This window comes from Nycticebus coucang, chromosome 10, assembly GCF_027406575.1.
Source record: "Nycticebus coucang isolate mNycCou1 chromosome 10, mNycCou1.pri, whole genome shotgun sequence".
Classification (NCBI taxonomy): domain Eukaryota; kingdom Metazoa; phylum Chordata; class Mammalia; order Primates; family Lorisidae; genus Nycticebus; species Nycticebus coucang.
Genome location: NC_069789.1, coordinates 65,432,130 through 65,451,486, shown reverse-complemented (window position 1 = coordinate 65,451,486; position 19,357 = coordinate 65,432,130). Strand labels below are relative to the sequence as shown.

The following is a 19,357-nucleotide window of genomic DNA, read 5'->3' as shown; positions in this document are numbered from 1 at the left end:
TTTCAACAAGTCATAAAAAATCTCTCAATTTGACCACTTTTAGTAAAGCCCTCTTTAATAATTCTAACAGCTGATCGGTCAGCATATGATTACATGCTTGTATACTTTCACTAATGGGAAAGTAACTATTATGCAAGATAACTAAATTTGTAAATTTGAACACTTTAGAAATTTATATTGAAATTAAACTTACACATTAGGATTCGTACCCTACGTTATTACAATGTTTATTTATTTACTAAATGATATACTTAGCAAAAGTTGAAACAGAAAATCAGAAACAGGAAAAAAAGTAGAAGCAAATATGAGTGGCCTTGTATGTTAGTCATAAAAATCACGACACTTTGTTATGATGTTTCTACAAGGTAAAACCAAGAAAATTACCTGAAGTTTTCATTTCAGAAAGAAAGAAGGCCATTAATGCTCCAATAAAAACTTTTTTTCCTGAAACTAGAGTCTAAAAATTTTTCACATAAAACATGCACTCATGGGCGGCACTGTGGCTCAGTGGGTAGGGCAGTGGCCCCTATACCGAGGGTGGCAGGTTCAAACCCAGCCCCGGCCAAACTTCAAACAAAAAATAGCCGGGCATGGTGGCGGATGCCTGTAATCCCAGCTACTCAGGAGGTTGAGGCAAGAGAATCACTTAAGCCCAGGAATAGTAGAGTGCCGTGAGCTGTGACGCCACAGCACTCTACTGAGGATGACAAAGTAAAACTCAAAAAGAAAAAAAAAATGCACTCATGAACATGTCTCCAAGTACAGTTCAGTAACTACAAAAACTGTTTTTATACCATGGCCTCTTAGAAATGCTAAGGTGGAATACTATGAAAGAACAATGTAGTTCAAGGCAATTTGGAGAAGATTAAGCTAAAAAGATAATCTTCCAGCATATACTAGTCTGATATAATAGAATCATAAGAACTAAGCATCCCTTGTTGCACAAAAGAGCCTTGAAAGTATTTGAAAACAACTGATCTACATTTTCCAAACAAAATATTTCATGATCTTTCAAGTTTTTCACATGACATGATTTTAAGACTTTATATCACCAAAATTATCCACCTCTAAAAAATGTTACTTGTGAATATCCATCTTAAATGTATCCAGAAATGAACTCAATTTTCTAGATCAGTCAAAATCAGATTATTACTTCCCTAATTCCATAAAATGCACTTTTATTAATATAGCTTTAAACCAAATTAATTTTTGTCAATCACATCACATTACAGGTTCACAATGTATCTAAAAAGCTATTAAGCCTATTTGTAAAATGAGTTTGGACTACACACCATTTTATAGTTCTTTAAGACCCAATGTCTAAAAATGAGATCATTCCCTTAAGTTTACAACTTTGTATTTGTTCTTAATTAATTTTAACTTAATTTGGTTTGACCTACTGTCTAGCATGAAGATTTTTTTCTTCACATTGTCATTTTCTGGTGTATTAAATTCTCCTGCCAGCTTTATGCCATATAAAATTTCATAAGCATGAAGTATGTCTTTTTATCTAAGTTATTACAAAAGCAATGTATAGAACATGGAGAAAGCTTCTTCTTGAGTAGACAATTATTCATTATTGTGATTAGCTGTAATAAATTTACCAAAGTATACTATCATCTAGACCACAAGTCTAGATGGTCATAAGCATTGGGAAAAAAAATGCTAATTTATTTCCATTGAATACAATACTGAATTCAAAATCTACTAAGTTTATTACATTCCTTGAAAAATGAATCTTTTCCAAAACAGAAATGTTTCATCCTAGGTACTCTCAAACCTATCCAACAATTAACTGTAAATAAATGCAGTTAATGGCCACTGATACATATGCCAACAACAAAAAAAGAAAGAAATCATATTTACATATCTCCAGAAACTACAGCATAGACAGTACTCATCCCAATTTATATGACTTCCTTTGTCCAACCCAATACTCAAGATACATCAACAGGGGTTCAACAACCCCCCAAAATGAAATACTTAGACACAAAGCTAACAAAATATGAATAAATTTTACAAAACTTGAAACAAAGAATTCAAAGAAGAACTAAATAAAAAGAGATATTCCATGTTCATGTATAGAAAGACTAGATAACGCCTAGATGCCAGTTTTTCCCACCTTCATCTATACATATTATATAATCCTAGTCAAAAATCTCAGCAAGTTTGTAGATATTGACAAACTGGTTCTAAAGTTCACCTGGGAAGTCAATAGATACAGAACAACTAACACAACTTGAAGAAGCAGAAGGATGGGGAACTGAAACTATTCAATTTCAAGATTTAATAAAAAGATATAGTAATCAAGACAGCGTGATATCAGTGAAAAAAAAATAACACAAATAGAGATCAAGGCAACAAAAATCACTGACACAATCAAATGCTAGTGAGAACATAAAGCTACAGAAACTGTCATGCATTCCTAACTGGAATGCAAAAGAATACAGCCATTTTGGAACACAGTTTGGTGGTTTCTTACAAACTAAACATACTCTTACCATCTGATCCAGCCTTCATGCTCTCAGGTATTTATCCAAAAATGTTGAAAATTTCAGTCCACACAAAACCCCCCACACAGATATTTATAGCAATTTTACTCATGTGTGAAAACTTGGAAGCAATCAAGATGTCCTTCAGTAGATGAATGGATAAACTGTGGAGTATCCTGACAATGGAATACAATCATCCCTAGGTATCCACAGGAGATTAGTACCAAGACTCCCCCACATGTACCAAAATTCTCACATGCTCAAGTCCCTCATATAAAATGGGATGGTAGCCCCTGGATCTAACTGGGCCTGAACCTAGTATATCCCCTGGACTTTCCAGTATATGAACTGATAAATGTTCTTTTTTGCTTAAGTTAAAAATAAATAAATAAAATAAAATGTATTTGCATATAAACTGTGCATATCCTCCCTTATCCTTTAAGTCATCTCTAGCTTCCTTACAATGTCTAATACAATATAAACACCATGTAAGTAGTTGTTATAACAAATTTTTAATTTGTATTATTTATTGTATTATTTTAGGGGAGGGTTTCAATATTTTTGACCCATAGTTGGTTGAATTGATGAGTGCAGAACCCATGGATTCAGTGGGTCATGCGTGTTATTCAGCAATATACTTACACTAAGTGAAGGAAGTCAATCTGACAAAGCTACAGACAGCATCATTCCAACTATGTGACATTCTGAAAAAAGGCAAAACTATGAACACAGTGAAAAGATGAGTGGTTGTCTGGGGTTGGTATCAGGAGAGAGAAAGGTGGGGAGCACAGAGAACTTGTAGGGCAGTGAAACTACACCACATGATGCTATAATAATGGATATATGTCACTATAGATTTGTCCCAAACCGCAAAATGTACAACACCAAGACATAAGAGTGAATTCTAATGTCAACTATGCAATGTAGCCTCATCAACTGTAACAAATGTACTACTCTGATGGGGAATATTGATATGGGGGAGGTTGAGCATGTGTGGAGGTAGAGTATATGGGAAATACCTGGGCGGCGCCTGTGGCTCAGTCGGTAAGGCACCAGCCCCATATACCGAGGGTGGCAGGTTCAAACCCTGCCCCGGCCGAACTGCAACAAAAAAATAGCTGGGTGTTGTGGCGGGCACCTGTAGTCCCAGCTACTCGGGAGGCTGAGGCAAGAGAATCGCTTAAGCCCAGGAGTTGGAGGTTGTTGTGAGCTGTGTGATGACATGGCACTCTACCGAGGGCCATAAAGTGAGACTGTCTTTACAAAAAAAAAAAAAAAAAAAGGAAATACCTGTACCTTCCTTCTAATTTTGCTATGAATCCAAAACTGCTCTAAAAAAAGCTTTTAAAAGAACAGTGAACACTATCTAGGTAACAGGCATACTTACAACACTGACTCAGCATTACAAAAGCTATCCAGGTAACCAAAAACATTTGTACACCTATAATATTTTGAAATAAAATAAAATCTATGCTAAGAAAAAAAAAAAGAAAGGAAGAATGGTTGTAGCAAGCTCCACCAGCAGGATGTGATAATCAATAATTGCTATGATTGCTTTAAGAAAAAGTAACTAACTTACCCAGATGGAACTTTTCTTGATGCTTTAACCGTGCAAACCGTGATTTGAAATGTTCCTCACAATAGGTACACTTAAAAGGTTTATCTTGAGAATGTAGAATCATATGTTCCTCTAAGTGTGGTCTTCGAGTAAAAGATTTCTTACAAATCTGCAAATAATTGCACACAAAATATAAGGGAACCTGAATTAAAAACTATGATACAAAGCTCATAATGAGGAAAAAATACATACAAATCCAAGGGAAATTTCTCCCAATAGAAAACTTAAAAAAGTAAAATTAAATTCTAATTGTGCAGAAAAAAATGCCCTAGAGAAATTATAGTAAGAAATTATTTTAAATTAGTACAAAAGTTAGCTAAGTTTCAACTCTGTATTTCTTATCAGGGTATAAAATAATCTTACTATCTTAACTCTAGTCAGGATTTCCATATCTATGCAATACATATTTTAAGACTCTTACATGGCCAGAACAAAAGGTTCTATTATTGTTGCCATATAGTTGATTAAGAATAAGAAACAGCAAAAAATCAGTTCAAAATTATTTATGAAATGTTCAGAAGAAAAACACAACTTTTAAGGAAATTTGACATACATCATGTTTTTAAAAAGATGGGATAGGTGGGCGGCGCCTGTGGCTCAGTGAGTAGGGCGCCAGCCCCATATGCCGAGGATGGCGGGTTCAAACCCAGCCCCGGCCAAACTGCAACCAAAAAAAAAAAAATAGCCGGGCGTTGTGGCGGGCGCCTGTAGTCCCAGCTGCTCGGGAGGCTGAGGCAAGAGAATCGCGTAAGCCCAAGGGTTAAGAGGTTGCTGTGAGCCGTGTGACACCACGGCACTCTACCTGAGGGCGGTACAGTGAGACTCTGTCTCTACAAAAAAAAAAAAAAGATGGGATAGGCTGCCACAATAACAACAATATAACAAGTATTTTAGAAACAATGCTAAGTAACTCACAGATTATTTTATTCATTTCTCATAATATCTTATGAGGTAGAAAAATTATCATTTTATAAGCTGAGGATGGTGAAACTTAGTAAGAAGACGACATCATCTTTTAGAGACTCAAGTACTATAATTAATAATTAACTTCTATTTCTAGAAGCTGAAATCAGAGAAATGGTAAGAATTTTGAATCCTTGGAGTAAAGAAGGAAAAATTGACAGCTAGTGACTCTTTTAAATAAGATTCACCAAAAGACTGAAACAATCTTTAGAGGTTACTAGAATAAAAGATGTACACATGTTCTTTACTACTCCTCCCATTGAAAAATAGAGGCTAATTTTCCTCCTCCCTTAAATCTACCTATGTTGTAGTGACTTGTTTGACCAAAATATGGAAGAACTAATGTTCTAGGACGTTTAAAGTTAGGCCATAAAAAGTCTTATAGCTTTTACTTAGGCTTTTTATAGCACACACTCACTCTTGGAATCTACCTGCTATGCTAAAAGGAGGCTGACGTAGCCTCATAAAAACATCACAATGGAGAAGAACTGAGGTTCCTGGTCGAAACATCTACCAATACCAAGTCACCAGCCATGTGAGTGAGCCACTTTGGAAGTGTCCCCAGACAAGACTAGACCATCTACTAGCTGAAAACAACTGAGTGAATTCAGTTGACACCATATGGAACAGAATGACTTAGCAAATCACTGCCTCAAATTTGGATTCCTGACACAAAAAGATGAGACATATCAAAATGGTTGTTTAAGGCCACTAAATATTTAGAGGTGGTTTATTATGTAGCAACAGATACCCAGAAATGAGTAGGAAATTATAACATTTTACACCTTGTACAACATTAATGTCACAGTTTATATACACAACTATAAATACATGGCATAGTGATTACAATAAAATAAAAACTGGGATTTCCATTTCTTAGTCTATCATCTAAACACTAAATTACCATGGTTAATCATGGTTAATTTACAAAAAAATATTAGAACAGCTTTGTATAAAAGAAAGATTCTATAAGTGAGATAAACTAAATTATATTACTTTAAAACCTTATCTTAACACAATAACTAAGAAAATGTGGTGAAGTCTATGTTAACCAGTTTGATGAAAGTATTTCAAATTGTATATAAAACCAGCACATTGTACTCCATAATTGCATTAATGTACACAGCTATAAAAAAATTAAAAAATGATACATAAAATACAAAAAAAAAAAAAAAACCTAATTACCTTACTTTCCCCAAAGCCAACATTACATTTACTTTGGTTTTCTAATACAAATTAAAAACTCTTACATCACATTTCCAACTTTCACTCTTGGTCTTCTTAATGGAAATAAATTCTTGTGCATTTTCTGGATGAAATCTACTTGAGACAAACAAAAAGATTATTAGAAGATTGAATTAGCTAAATAAATATTCCATATAAATCTGTTGACAGTAATTATCAGAATCAGGTAATGATTCCTTTCATAAAGAGAAAGGGACCTGTAAACTCCTTAATAATAAAGATATCATTATCATTTTAATAAATTTGTATGTATACCTGAATTTATGCAGAAATAGTCAAAGAAAAGTCTAAGTATCTTTTACATACATTCAGGAATATAGCCATTTACAGATAATCTGCAAGGTAATTCACCAGATTTTTTTAAGCCCAGATTTTGGAAAATTTAATTGTTTAGAGTTAAATATACAATCCTGTACTAAATATTCTTTATCTCACATATATTACATGTCAAAAGACAAGATGAGTATAAGAAATAAATTTCCTAGAGTTCTAAAACCATTTATCTCTGAGGACATCCTTGCCAAATCCCAAGACAGGAAACAGGATAATGAAAATGTTGTATCTTGGGCGGCGCCTGTGGCTCAGTCAGTAAGGCACTGGCCCCATATACCGAGGGTGGCGGGTTCAAACCCGGCCCCGGCCAAACTACAACAAAAAAAAAATAGCCGGGCATTGTGGCGGGCGCCTGTAGTCCCAGCTGCTTGGGAGGCTGAGGCAAGAGAATCGCTTAAGCCCAGGAGTTGGAGGTTGCTGTGAGCTGTGTGAGGCCACGGCACTCTACCGAGGGACATAAAGTGAGACTCTGTCTCTACAAAAAAAAAAAAAAAAAAAAAAAGAAAATGTTGTATCTTTAACTTCCATATTACAGACTATATTCTAGTTTTAATATCAAAAACTTCATCTCAATAGCATGAATTAAAAATATAAACAAATCAACATTTATCGCTCTTTTCTTAATTAATTCGTAGTCTCTGCAAAATGTTAAGCAGTGAAAAAACTGGAGACAAGCACTCCTTTAGCTTTCTAAATATTTAAGAAGGTACAATAATGTATATTATGGAAGCAAGATAATACTTGCCTCTTAACATGCTTGGCTAAAGTCTTCTTGCTTGCATGAAGTTTATTACAATAAGGGCACTTGTGCTCCTTCTTATGAAATTCTGTTTCATTACTGTGCTTCTTTCTGTGAACAGTTAGGTTAGACTTTGTTGAATAGCGCTGATGACAAATATCACACTCAAAGGGCTTCTCACCTGTGTGAACACGGGTGTGGCTCTCATATTTCCCTATAAAAAGAGAAAAATTACAAATTAAATTCAGTACATGTGCTATACTATGATTGAATTTTGACAGTGGAATAAAATCTCATGACTTAGCTACTTTAACATGCACATCCAAATCTACACACAAAACAAGTTTATCTAAATCTCTACCTCTGATAAACCTTAAAGACTTACTGCTTTGAGCTTACTGCTCAAAGTATACTTTTCCAAAACACTTAGGTCATTTAAAAAATAATTATTCATATTCACACATTTTAAAAATCATGATGTTTAGAAAATTATCTGAAAACTGTTAGTAAATTCTCTGAATTTAAAATTTTAAAATATATTTTTAAAATTTGATATTAATCCTTAGCAAGAGATCTATTCTTCATTTAAGGTTATTTTCATACTTTACTCTCTTTATGTATGTCCCTAGATTCATGTACCTGGTTATGAATCCTGGCTCTTTAAATAGCAGACTATATGATATTGAACCTCTCTATGCTTCAAATTTTCCACATCTGAAAAATTATATTTACTTTAGAGGACTTTTGCAAAAACAAATAAATACATACACATAAAGCACTTAGAATGGTGACTGACTTAAGTTATAAATGAGCGGTGTCTATTATTAGTACTGTGTAATCTGTGTACTGTGAATGTGCGCATGTACTAGCTTAAAGTAGAAATTTCAATGAAGACTACTTCCAAGTGAAAGGCAATAAAAATAGAAAACACATCAATATGAAGACTAATTTTCAATTAAATGCTTAGCTTTGCTCTCCCTTGCAAAATAAATGTATAAATAAAATTTTCTTGTGGCGCCTGTGGCTCAAGGAGTAGGGCGCCAGTCCCATGTGCCAGAGGTGGTGGGTTCAAACCCAGCCCTGGCCAAAAACCACAAAAAAAAAAAAAAAAAAAAATTTTTCTTCAGGAGAAAGCCATTGCGAAAGAATAGCATTTCAGTCATGCACTTAAAAAAGGGTTACATAATATATCATGAAAGTGAGAAAAAAAATCTCAAATATTCCAAGGCCACCGAGGAAAAGAAATAATCATAATTTTTGTCTACTAAATAAAATAGATTCACCAATTTATTAGATATATTTATTCTATATATGATTATATTTAATTAGTATATTACCTAAAAATTAATTACATTGTACTTCTCACATAGAAGAAACTGAAGAAAGGAAACTAAGTTATTTTCTTAAAAGCAGGGAGAAGGATATCCATCATAAGCAAAGAAAAACAAAAGTATGATGAAAAATCTATTAGAAATTTACATCCAGACCACAGTAATATTCTATGTATATTTTATAAATTACAGTTAGAAAACTCAGTCAATGTTTGGGCACCTCCTAAATTAACTATGTGATCTTAATTAACCTAATAACTTAACCTCTCTGTACCTGAGTCAGTAACACTTTAAGGGGTAGTGAGAAATAAATGAGTTAATAGGTACACAACATATAATATACTCCAGCACACAGTAAGAACTAACAACTATTAGCCATTGTTATCATATGGATTACTGGTCACAATACAAATATGTAAGTATACCTCAAATATACATAAGGGCAAGTCTGATTTATCAATATCCTTATAACAGATCAAACTGGCATTATAGCCTTCTGACATTAGAAGGACTTGCTTTTTCCCCTTGCCACTGCTAAAACTACCTAGTATCTCAGTTTCCTCTCTACCACTGCTAAGGCATATCTAACCATTTATTTACACAAGAATGTACACAGCCTACCATTACCACTTTCCCTGCTGGGTTAAAAGGATCAGATCTAATTAATACTACCCTGTTTCCCCGAAAATAAGACAGTGTCTTATTTTAAGGTGTGCTCCCAAAGATGCCCTAAGTCTTATTTTCAGGGGACATCTTATCTTTCCTGTAAGTTGGTCTTATTTTCGGAGGATGTCTTATTTTCGGGGAAACGGGGTAGGAAAAGATAGAGATCACTATACAGAATTTTAAAAAAAAGTTTTTTTTTGATTGTGAAAGTTTTCACATTTCATTTTTTTAACTCACTTTTTAAATCATGTAAATAATATACACTCATGGTTACAAAACAGGTAAACAAATCAAAATTACAGAGTCTGATTTTAAAATGATTAAATTTATAAGTGATCTTTGGAATAGGCCTCTTCTTACCTAGGGATTGACTCTGCATGTTTAGCACAAATTCCTAAGACTGAAAAAGAACTCATCAACCTTCAAATGTTCAAATCTCTTCATTTTTATTCCCTAGTAAACAGGAACAGTAACTTAATAAAAATCTTAAAGTATAAGTAAATGTTTTTGCCAAATTATTTTCTATGAAAATGCGTTTTCTTGAAAGATGTTAAAAATAGCAATTAGTAGTGTTTTCCCTGTGTTAAAAGTCAGGAATTCTTTTCTTTTTGCTTGAAAATGAAAATTAAATGTAGTTGAATATTAAAGTCAATGAAATGGCAGTTAAATTAAAAATTAAAACTATTCTACTGGCTGAAGGTGGTGGCTCATGCACTCTGGGAGGCCAATGTCAGTGCATTGCTTGAGCTCAGGATTTTTTTTTTTTTTTTTTGTAGAGACAGAGTTTCACTTTATGGCCCTCAGTAGAGTGCTGCGGCGTCACACAGCTCACAGCAACCTCCAACTCCTGGGCTTAGGCGATTCTCCTGCCTCAGCCTCCCGAGTAGCTGGGACTACAGGCGCCCGCCACAACGCCCGGCTATTTTTTTTTTTTTTGTTGCGGTGTGGCCGGGGCTGGGTTTGAACCCACCACCCTCGGTATATGGGGCCGGCGCCCTGCTCACTGAGCCACAGGCGCCGCCCTTGAGCTCAGGATTTTGAGAACAACCCGAGCAAGACTGAGACCCTGTTTCTACAGAAAATAGGAAAACTAACCAGGCATTGTAGCACTTGCCTGTAGTCCCAACTACTTGGGAGGCTGAGGCAAGAAAATTGTTTAAACCCAGGAGTTTGAGGTTGCTGTGAGCTATGATAACACCAGGGCGCTCTACCCAAGGTGACAGAGTGAGACTCGAGACTTGGTCGCAAAAAACAAACAAACAAACAAACAAAAAAAACTTATTAAACTTTCCTGTATCTACAGACTAGGAGCCTTAAAAAGATTTAAGCAAGAAAAAGAAATAAGAAAGTTTGGAAATTTAAACTAAAATAGAAGTAGGTAAACCTAATAATTTTTTCAAAACCATTTTAAATAAATAACCAAAGTCAAAGACACCAATGAAAATAAAAAAGATGGAGACTATACATCTTTTGTGCTAACTTGGATGGAAGTGGAACACATTCTTCTTAGTAAAGCATCACAAGAATGGAGAAGCAAGAATCCAATGTACTCAGTTTTGATATGAGGACAATTAATGACCTAGTACATGGGGAGGGGAGTGAAGGGGAGAGCAGAGAGAAGGAACGAAGGAGGGAGTTGTGGGGGCACGGTGTTTGGCATACCTCTTGGGGGAGGAACACATTTATAAGAGGGACTTTGCTTGACAAATGCAATTAGTGTAACCTGCATCTTTATACCTAACCTGCATTTTTATACCCTCAATGAATCCCCAACAATAAAAAAAAAGAAAATATAGGCATTTAAATAAATCAAAGAATTTTTAAGTTGTTAATTCAAATTTCATAGGAATTGAAGGATTTGTACTTTTCTCTTCATGGATTTGAATTTCTGAACAAGAACAGGATATATAACTGGTTAAGAAATGCTGGACCCAAAAGAACTAGGTAGAACTTCAGGTGCTTACAGGAAAATAAATTTTCATGTTCAAATAAATGTCATGTTTAAATCAATTGGAAAGGGTATAAGAAGGGTACTCCTCAGCAGCAAATCAACTACAGCTTTTCTTTACTTTTATGAGGTAGTGGATTCAATAATAATGTATAACCCAAAATGCTCATTTCAAATTTATAATATCAAAGTTTCCATTAAAAAACAGTATTCCGGGTGGCGCCTATGGCCCAGTGGGCAATGTGCCGGCCCCATATACCGAGGGTGGTGGGTTCAAACCCAGTCCCGGCTAAACTGCAACAACAATGACAACAAAATAGCCGGGTGTTGGGGCAGACACCTGTAGTCCTAGCTACTCGGGAGGCAGAGGCAAGAGAATCGCCTAAGCCCAGGAGTTGGAGGTTGCTGTGAGCTGTGACACCACAGCACACTACCAAGGGCGATAAGGTGAAACTCTGTCTCAAAAAAACAAAACAAAACGGTATTCCTTCACAGAATATTAAACTACACTCACGCATTCTTGATTGCCAAGAAATACATAACATTATGAAATTTAATAACAGCATTTTTCTGAACTGAATCCCAACATGAACTGTGTCTCAAATCAGGAGTCATAAAGTAAAGCTATTTTCATATAAACAGATTAGACCTTGTGCTGAATGTATTTCCTCCCGTCGGTCATGACAAATTACTATTGTCAAATTTTGTATGCAGTTTTTACAAAAAGAAACATCAACAAATTGGTTCATTATGTATCTGATACTGCCAAATCTTAAACTGTATCTTGTAATATGCATATGGCATCCCCTAAATAATACATAATTAAAATATTTAGCCTCAAAGTAGAGAAATGTATCCTTGTTGTTAACTCTTCTCTACTAAAAAACCCAGTGGAATTTGTGTCAGGATGGACTAGTGAGTCACTTTCAAAAAAATAAATAAATAAAACATTTTCTACCTCTAGAAGAGATTGGGAATTTAATAGAAAGACACTAGTTCTCTGTAGAAATAATGCCCAAATATTCTCTTTCACCCCATCTGTCATCTCCTTATTTTTGCCTTTTTACCCATGAGGGTTTTGCTATAAGGGAAAAGGTCAAAGGACTCCTATTTTCAAGAGAATTTGCTAAGAGGACAGCTGGTAGCTTAAGGAAAAACATAACTGGATCAGGAGTTTACTCCAAGCAACTATCAAATACATCAAAAAGAATAAAAGATCCAAAGTAATGGAATCAAATTAGCAGATGACACATTATGGAGCTAAGGATTCCAGCAGAAGGTCTCAAACTTATTCATATCTCATAAACCCACTTTAAGGCATCCAAGTTAGAAGCTTAGGAAGGGTGCTTAACTGGCTTCTTAGAAGCCCAAAATCAAGTCAGACACCAATCTTTCAACTTAACCCAAGCAAACAGGTACTTACTTGAAATGACCTGAAGTACTACAAAAGATATTAACTAAAATAAAATACATAACCTTAGGGCTCATAATCTACTAAAATAAATAGCAACCTTTTTAAAACCTATGAAAGGAATGTGGATGATACGAGGATGACTAGAAGGTAACCCTTGAACTTTTTTTTTTTAAAATAAATAGGGTTTCTGACAGATATGATACAAGAGAACATTTATATTAGGTGAATCTTCTACATATTCTTTTTATTCCACCAATCAGTCCACTTAGTCTACATTCAGTGTAACTCTCTGCTCTACCTCAACCTCTGCCCCATTCCCAGTGTCACTCATCTTCCTAGTCTAAGCTGTATTATGTTACTGGTCCTTTGCTATATGATCCTTCTTGCCTCTCTGGCTCTTTTCCCTTCCTTTTTTTTTCCAAATTCCTTCTCTGCATTGAAGCTAGCATGATGTTTCTAAAACTCTTACAAGACTGTCACTTCCTTTGAATTTTTTTTCAAGTGTCCATTACCTACTGGATAAAATCTAAACTCTTCTATAGCATACAAGCCATTCAGTATCTGACCTTCACAACTTGCCCATCTTCATTTCCTGTCATTTTCATTATGCCTCTTTGTTCATCTGGTAACCAGCCACACCTTAGCAATTTCCAGAACACAGTACACCTCAATGTCTTTGCACATGTTGGTCCTTCTTCCTTGTACATTTCTTCCCTATTCTTTAAGTCTCAGCTCTAATACTATTTGCTCTGTAAAACCTATCCTGATTCCCTTAGTCCTGTTATTTATCCTGATGAGATTATCATTATTGTAACATGATTGTGTTTTTGCATGTACTCATTAAATTCTAAGATTCTTGAAGACAGAGAATATATCTTTATATTTGCTTTGCAATGTTTGGCAGATTATAATAAATATCTTAAAGATAGTAAGTAAATAGCATTCTTAGAACTCCTAAATTTTGTACAATATTTTAAGTCATCACTAGAAGTATTCCATTTAATCTTCATAATAACTTCCTTGAGAAAGTACTATTATTATCATCTAACTTAGGAAGAAAGAAAAACACAGACAGGTTAAGTAACTCACCTGAGACAAAAAACCCAGGCATCTCATATGACCATCATGCTTTGTAACTAGCAATGTATAAGATATAGACAGAGATAGATATAGTAATGTAATGAAGATAAGAAAGCACAGGTGAAAAGTAAGCAGCCCTAATGTGGTTACACAAAAAAGGGGTACAATAGAAAATACATTCAGAAAGATAGGCTGGAAATAAGCCTATAATGTGACCTATTGATTCCCATAATTATCTGGTCCTAATTGAGGGGGAAAAAAAGAAAAAAGCTACAAACACCCTCCTCTTGGTATATCAGCACATAAATCTTTTAGCAATTTTCTCACATTATCAGCAGAAAACTCTAATTTCCTAAAACATTAAATAAAATACCCCCAAACTGTCTTACGGTTTAAATGACTTGAGGTAATGCTACATTAAGCAAAATAGGTTTCTTTAGTAGAGAATTTGGCAGAGTTCATAGATTGTGAATTAGAACCCCTCTCTTACACAACATTTCTTACACAGGCCTAATGTTTAGTAGAACAGTTTGAGACCTATGTGTTAGGCCTACAATGCCATTTGTGAACTGACCCCTACTTACTCATCTTAAGAGTCAAATTAGGTTAATTAAAAGCAGAATACAGGAAGCATGTGCTAAGAGTACAAAGTGTAAGAAGCCTTTGGAAACATGAATTGTTTTCAGGTAACTCAACCCAAAAAAGCTGTCCTCTTCTCTATGTATACCCTCACAGTACATGTTTATATCTCTACAATAGCATTTATCTAGTCTGTCTTTAACAAGTTGTATAAATATGCTCTTCCCACTGTTACTCAGGAAAAGTTATTTTATTCATGTTTATACAGAGCCTCACAGTTAAAATATTAATTATTATTAAAGGGGACTCTGATTCAGGGAGAAAAATATTTCAAAAGTCATTATAAAAAAACAAAAAGAAGTCACCACTGTTAAACAGTGTACACTTTAGCATATTTTGATAGCAATGATTACTGATACCTTATAAAACAAATTTCAACCTATATAGATAACACAAGTAACTCAACAATGTAAGAAATATGGGAATATACTAAATGGTTTAAGTAATTACACCAGGTCAGACTGCATTAACATTTTATCATTTCATATATATTTATATATATATATATATGACTGAATATATATATATTATATATATATGACTGAATACATTTCACAATTTCATAACTTCAATTTACATGGAAATAGCTCAATTTTGTAATTAAAAAATTCACACAGAACAGTTCATCTAAGATACTCTCAAGTTATTTTACTAGCAAATATCAGACATAAAACTTAAAGTTAGAGACCACATTTCCTACAATCTCTATTTTAACAGGAAAAAAGTTGATTTATTAGTTACAACATCCAAAGAGTACTATGCATAAGGGTAAATCATATTAAATCATTATATCAATATAATCTAATTTTACTTAATGACTCAAAAATAGTACTTTTCTCTGAAACTAAATGGACATGAAAGTCTAATCTCTAGTCTATATTATAATTATTGATACTCTGAAATCTTTCATACCAAATACATCATCTAATGATCCACTGTTGGGCTATGGAGAGAAAAATAAAGGCCAACATAAATACTTAAATTATTTCTTAAATCACAACATGTAAAATAACATGATAAATTATGTATTGGAAAAAAAAAGGATCCTCCCTACTTATAATTTTTGAAAAATTACTTTCAAAATTTACTTTTTAATTAACAACTTTAAAATAACCATGAAAAGTCATTAGAGACAGAAAACAAGCTTCTTTTCTTACCTATGCGGTCAAATGTTTTATCACATTTAGGACATTGCAATATTTTTTTGTTACTGTTCTGAATGACTACTGGAGTCAAACCCTCATGAATATTTCCTACAGAATCACCAGCCTCAGGTTCTTCTTCTGCATCATTATGTTCTTTTTCACTTTGTTCTTCAATGTCAGAGTATTCATCTGACATTTCCTCCTCTAGCTCATCTTCTTCAGCATTATATTCACTTCCAGGATCTTCAGAATCATTTCTATCTGACTTTTCCTTATCAAAATGTTGATTCAAATTGTCTGACCCATCACCACTTTCCTGTTCATCATCGCTAGTGTCATCAAACTTAACAGTGCACTTCCGATTCCTTTTTGATCTTCTTGCAGAAAAACTTCTCTCCAGCATTTTTAACCCATGTTTTTTCCCGAACAAAAGGGACCTATGAGTTTTAGCCAAATGATTCTCTAAAGACTTTTTATAACAAAAATGTCTACTACAGAATTTGCACTGATGATTATTTGATAGTCTTCCAGTTAATTCATTTAGTGTTTCTTCTGGTGATGACTTTTCAGTTAGCTCTGACTGAAAAGTGGCAACATTTTCATTATTTAGCAGCTTCACTGCATCTATAATGTCCAAAAATTTGGCAGCCTCCAAAACAAGAGGTATTTCATATTTGTACACAAAAAATTCTGATGTGTAAAGAAATTCAAGCAAATGCTGAAAAACTGAATGTGTTACGTGATCCAGGGTGACAACATCAGTACTTGGATTTTTGCTCAAACACGCATGAAAATAACTACTGCCAACAGCAACAACTACCTTATGTGCACTAAATTCTTTTCCTTCTACTATGATAAGTAAATCACAGAAAGATGGTTGTTTCTGCCGATCATCATTTAAATATTTCAGCAAATTCTTATTGTACTGCAAAGAACTCAAAAGCTTTCTCTGATCTGGAGAGGGTGGAAGATCCTGGTAACAGCTAAGAGCCTCAGGAGTTGGTCTTTCTGTTGAATGAGGATAGATCACTTGGTCACACTCCACTGCAACATTTCCTTCTGAAGAATCTTTATGATAGCCTAGATGGATCTTCTCATCAAGATTTGTAGTAACCTTTCTCCTTTTCTTCATTGCAGTACAGCAATTTCAGAACAAGAAACTTCATAAGTGTCTAAAGAGATTTATAAAGGAAAACTAGATTGTCTTGAATAACAGCTTCTAGAGGGGCGTGCCCCAGGGTTTCATGGTCTGCAAAAAGAGTAAAAACCACGTAAAATAACTCCAAGGCACAGCAATCCTTAATCAGATAACGGCATTCGTCAACTGATTCTTTCTAAATGATAACTAAATTATGATACAAAGTCATAGTTTATATTCATGGCTAAGATTTTAGGGTGGAGAACAAGGAGGGCCCGGTTAGAAAAGACAGCCAACAAAAGAATAATTTTAAAGGAAGCCAGAGCGCACCTTCCAGGCCTGATTTACCAACAGGATAGAAATAATCGGGCAGAAAAGAGGGTGATTGTTCCAAGATCATTGATAGTGCAGGCTGAGGGGGCTGGAGTCGTGGTTCAGGGGCTCTGGGATGGTGACAATAAGGCCGTCACGGCCGTGAAATCCAAGTCTCCCCAGTAACATGCCTTCCCAGGGCAGGCAAGGCACAGCTCTTCAGGCATAGAAAGCGTCCCTCGGTCAACACCACCCCATGACAGAGGGCTCCAGGAGGGGTGCAGAGTAAGACGAGTGGGGCCAACCAGAGGTTCGACTAAAGGAAGCAGAAGGGCTTTCCCAGGCCCTGGGCAAGCGGATAACGCGCTTGCCAGCGGCGAACCCGCTACCCTTCCCACCCGGTTGCCCTGGGCAAACGCCCCACAGAACCATTACCGGGAACCCAGGGCTCCCCCGCTGGCTCCCAGACGCTGAGCTCCACTCCGGGCGCGCTCGCTTCAGCGCCTACCCACTTCCGGGTTCAGCCCCCCACCTCACCTCCCTCCCCTCCTCTCTTCCCCTCCCAGAGCTCAGCGGCCTCGGCAGCCGCGGAACACGTCAACCGCGCGCAGCCTCCAAGCTACCCCACGGAGGCCGTCTCGCGGCCCTGCGCGAACCAGTGCGCATGTGCGCGCACCCTTTTTTTACGCATGCTCCGTAAGTTCTCCGGGCTCCCTTGGAGACCTCAACTACGCCCGAAGTCCGTTATTCCGGGTTTTCGCTGTGGCTTTGTGGCGGACTGCGTTTGAAAACAGTGAAGGTTTGTCCTGGGAGGGGAATGAAGGAGGGAAGGACTAATGGGAAGTTTGGAAGTAATTGGCAGAGGAGCAGTGGCACAAACGGATTTGTGAGCAACCATACAACTGCCAGCAGACACCTTGGCACGCACCTAAAGCACTTACTACGGGCTCACGAGAGCAAAACTCAGTTGGATTGAAATGGGAGAGAGAGGGAAAAGGGTTTCGGTGGCTCCACCCAGTGAGTACAGTGCACGGGGATATGGCACGCTTCCTGGGTGAAAGACAGTGCTTCAACTTGGACTTGGACTTTACAAATGCAAACTACGGAACCTAATCGTATATCTCATATTAATATGAAATTTAAAAAACCCTCAGGCAATTTTTATAGTGTTTTTTCATAGCTAGGGAGATGTTTAAGAAAATTGAAATTTTAATGTTGAGGGGTTGGATCCTTTTTTTAAAAAAGCTTGTAAGTCTGAGGATTTTTCTCAGAAATCTATGCCTTTTGTAGAGATCCAGATTCTTAAACTTTTTATTGAATATTGTAAAATAAGAAAAATATGCATTTGGTGTTTTAAAAAATTTGTGAAATTATTTGGGCTTTTTTTAAAGTTGTATCACTATTTGGATTTTGCCTAGTTTGAGAGGGGGGAATGCCTGAGAAAGCACTGAAGGAGGTTTTAAAACTTTAGTAGCATAAACGTTTTTTTCAGTTGATGTGATCCCTTTCCTCATTGGAATAGAAGTTAGCAAATTTGGGTTTGCTGGCAGTCTTTGTGTGTTCTCGCTGTATTACTATCCTGGGCACATTTTGTGCCCATTTAGGGCCTCAAGCCTCTTTTTTGTAAAATTGGATAAGGAACTTTGCTTGTCTCAAGAGTGCTGTTGTGAGCATCTTAAGGGTTAATATATGTGAAAGCATTTAGGGAACTATAATACAATTCAGCACTATATCTCTAAAAGGGAGTTTCAAATTACATTTACCTGTTGATTGCTAATGATCCATTACTAGTAAATCTATATTTAAACTTCTTTTTATTAATTTCCTAATATGATTTCACGATAAGTCTGGAATCACATTGAAGATATGATTCCTTCTGATTCAATAACATGATTGATTTTTCCCTTAAATCTGTACTACTCGTATATTTTTTCTAATAAAAATTGTAATTGCTTACCTTTCAAAAAAACACCGATGTTCAAGTTGGTTATTTTTCTGATTTAAATGGCTATGATTACTACTAAATTTTAACTTTTTATTGTACACAGAAAAAAAATAGAAAAATGCTCCTCATACAAGCGTACAGCAGGTAGGAAAGGAAGGGATGCCAAAACGAAAACAGAAGGATTCACAAGGACAACTTTTGGAGCCAGTGCCTGAGATACTGCATTTCTAACAGAGTTCCAGGAGATGCTGATATCGCTGGTTTGAGGACCATACTATGGAAAGCAAGGTCTTAGATCATGTGATTGTAATTTTATGGACAGAAAGAAAATAAGATGAAGGCTGAGACA

At 35.6% G+C, this 19,357-nt stretch overlaps 1 protein-coding gene across 2 annotated transcripts in view; it reads right to left on the bottom strand.

Annotated features, from left to right (window-relative positions):
- ZBTB41 (zinc finger and BTB domain containing 41) overlaps nucleotides 1-17,581 on the bottom strand; it is a 52,209-nt gene extending 34,628 nt beyond the window's left edge. For both annotated transcript variants that reach the window (XM_053607587.1, XM_053607588.1), the window contains exons 1-5: nucleotides 17,499-17,581; nucleotides 15,626-16,862; nucleotides 7,397-7,604; nucleotides 6,324-6,393; nucleotides 4,072-4,219 (exon numbers count right to left, since the gene is read on the bottom strand). In XM_053607587.1, coding sequence (XP_053463562.1) covers nucleotides 4,072-4,219; nucleotides 6,324-6,393; nucleotides 7,397-7,604; nucleotides 15,626-16,745 — 1,546 coding nt within the window. In that variant the 5' untranslated portion in view covers nucleotides 16,746-16,862; nucleotides 17,499-17,581. The remainder of the gene's footprint in view (nucleotides 1-4,071; nucleotides 4,220-6,323; nucleotides 6,394-7,396; nucleotides 7,605-15,625; nucleotides 16,863-17,498) is intronic.
- Nucleotides 17,582-19,357: the final 1,776 nt, after the last annotated feature.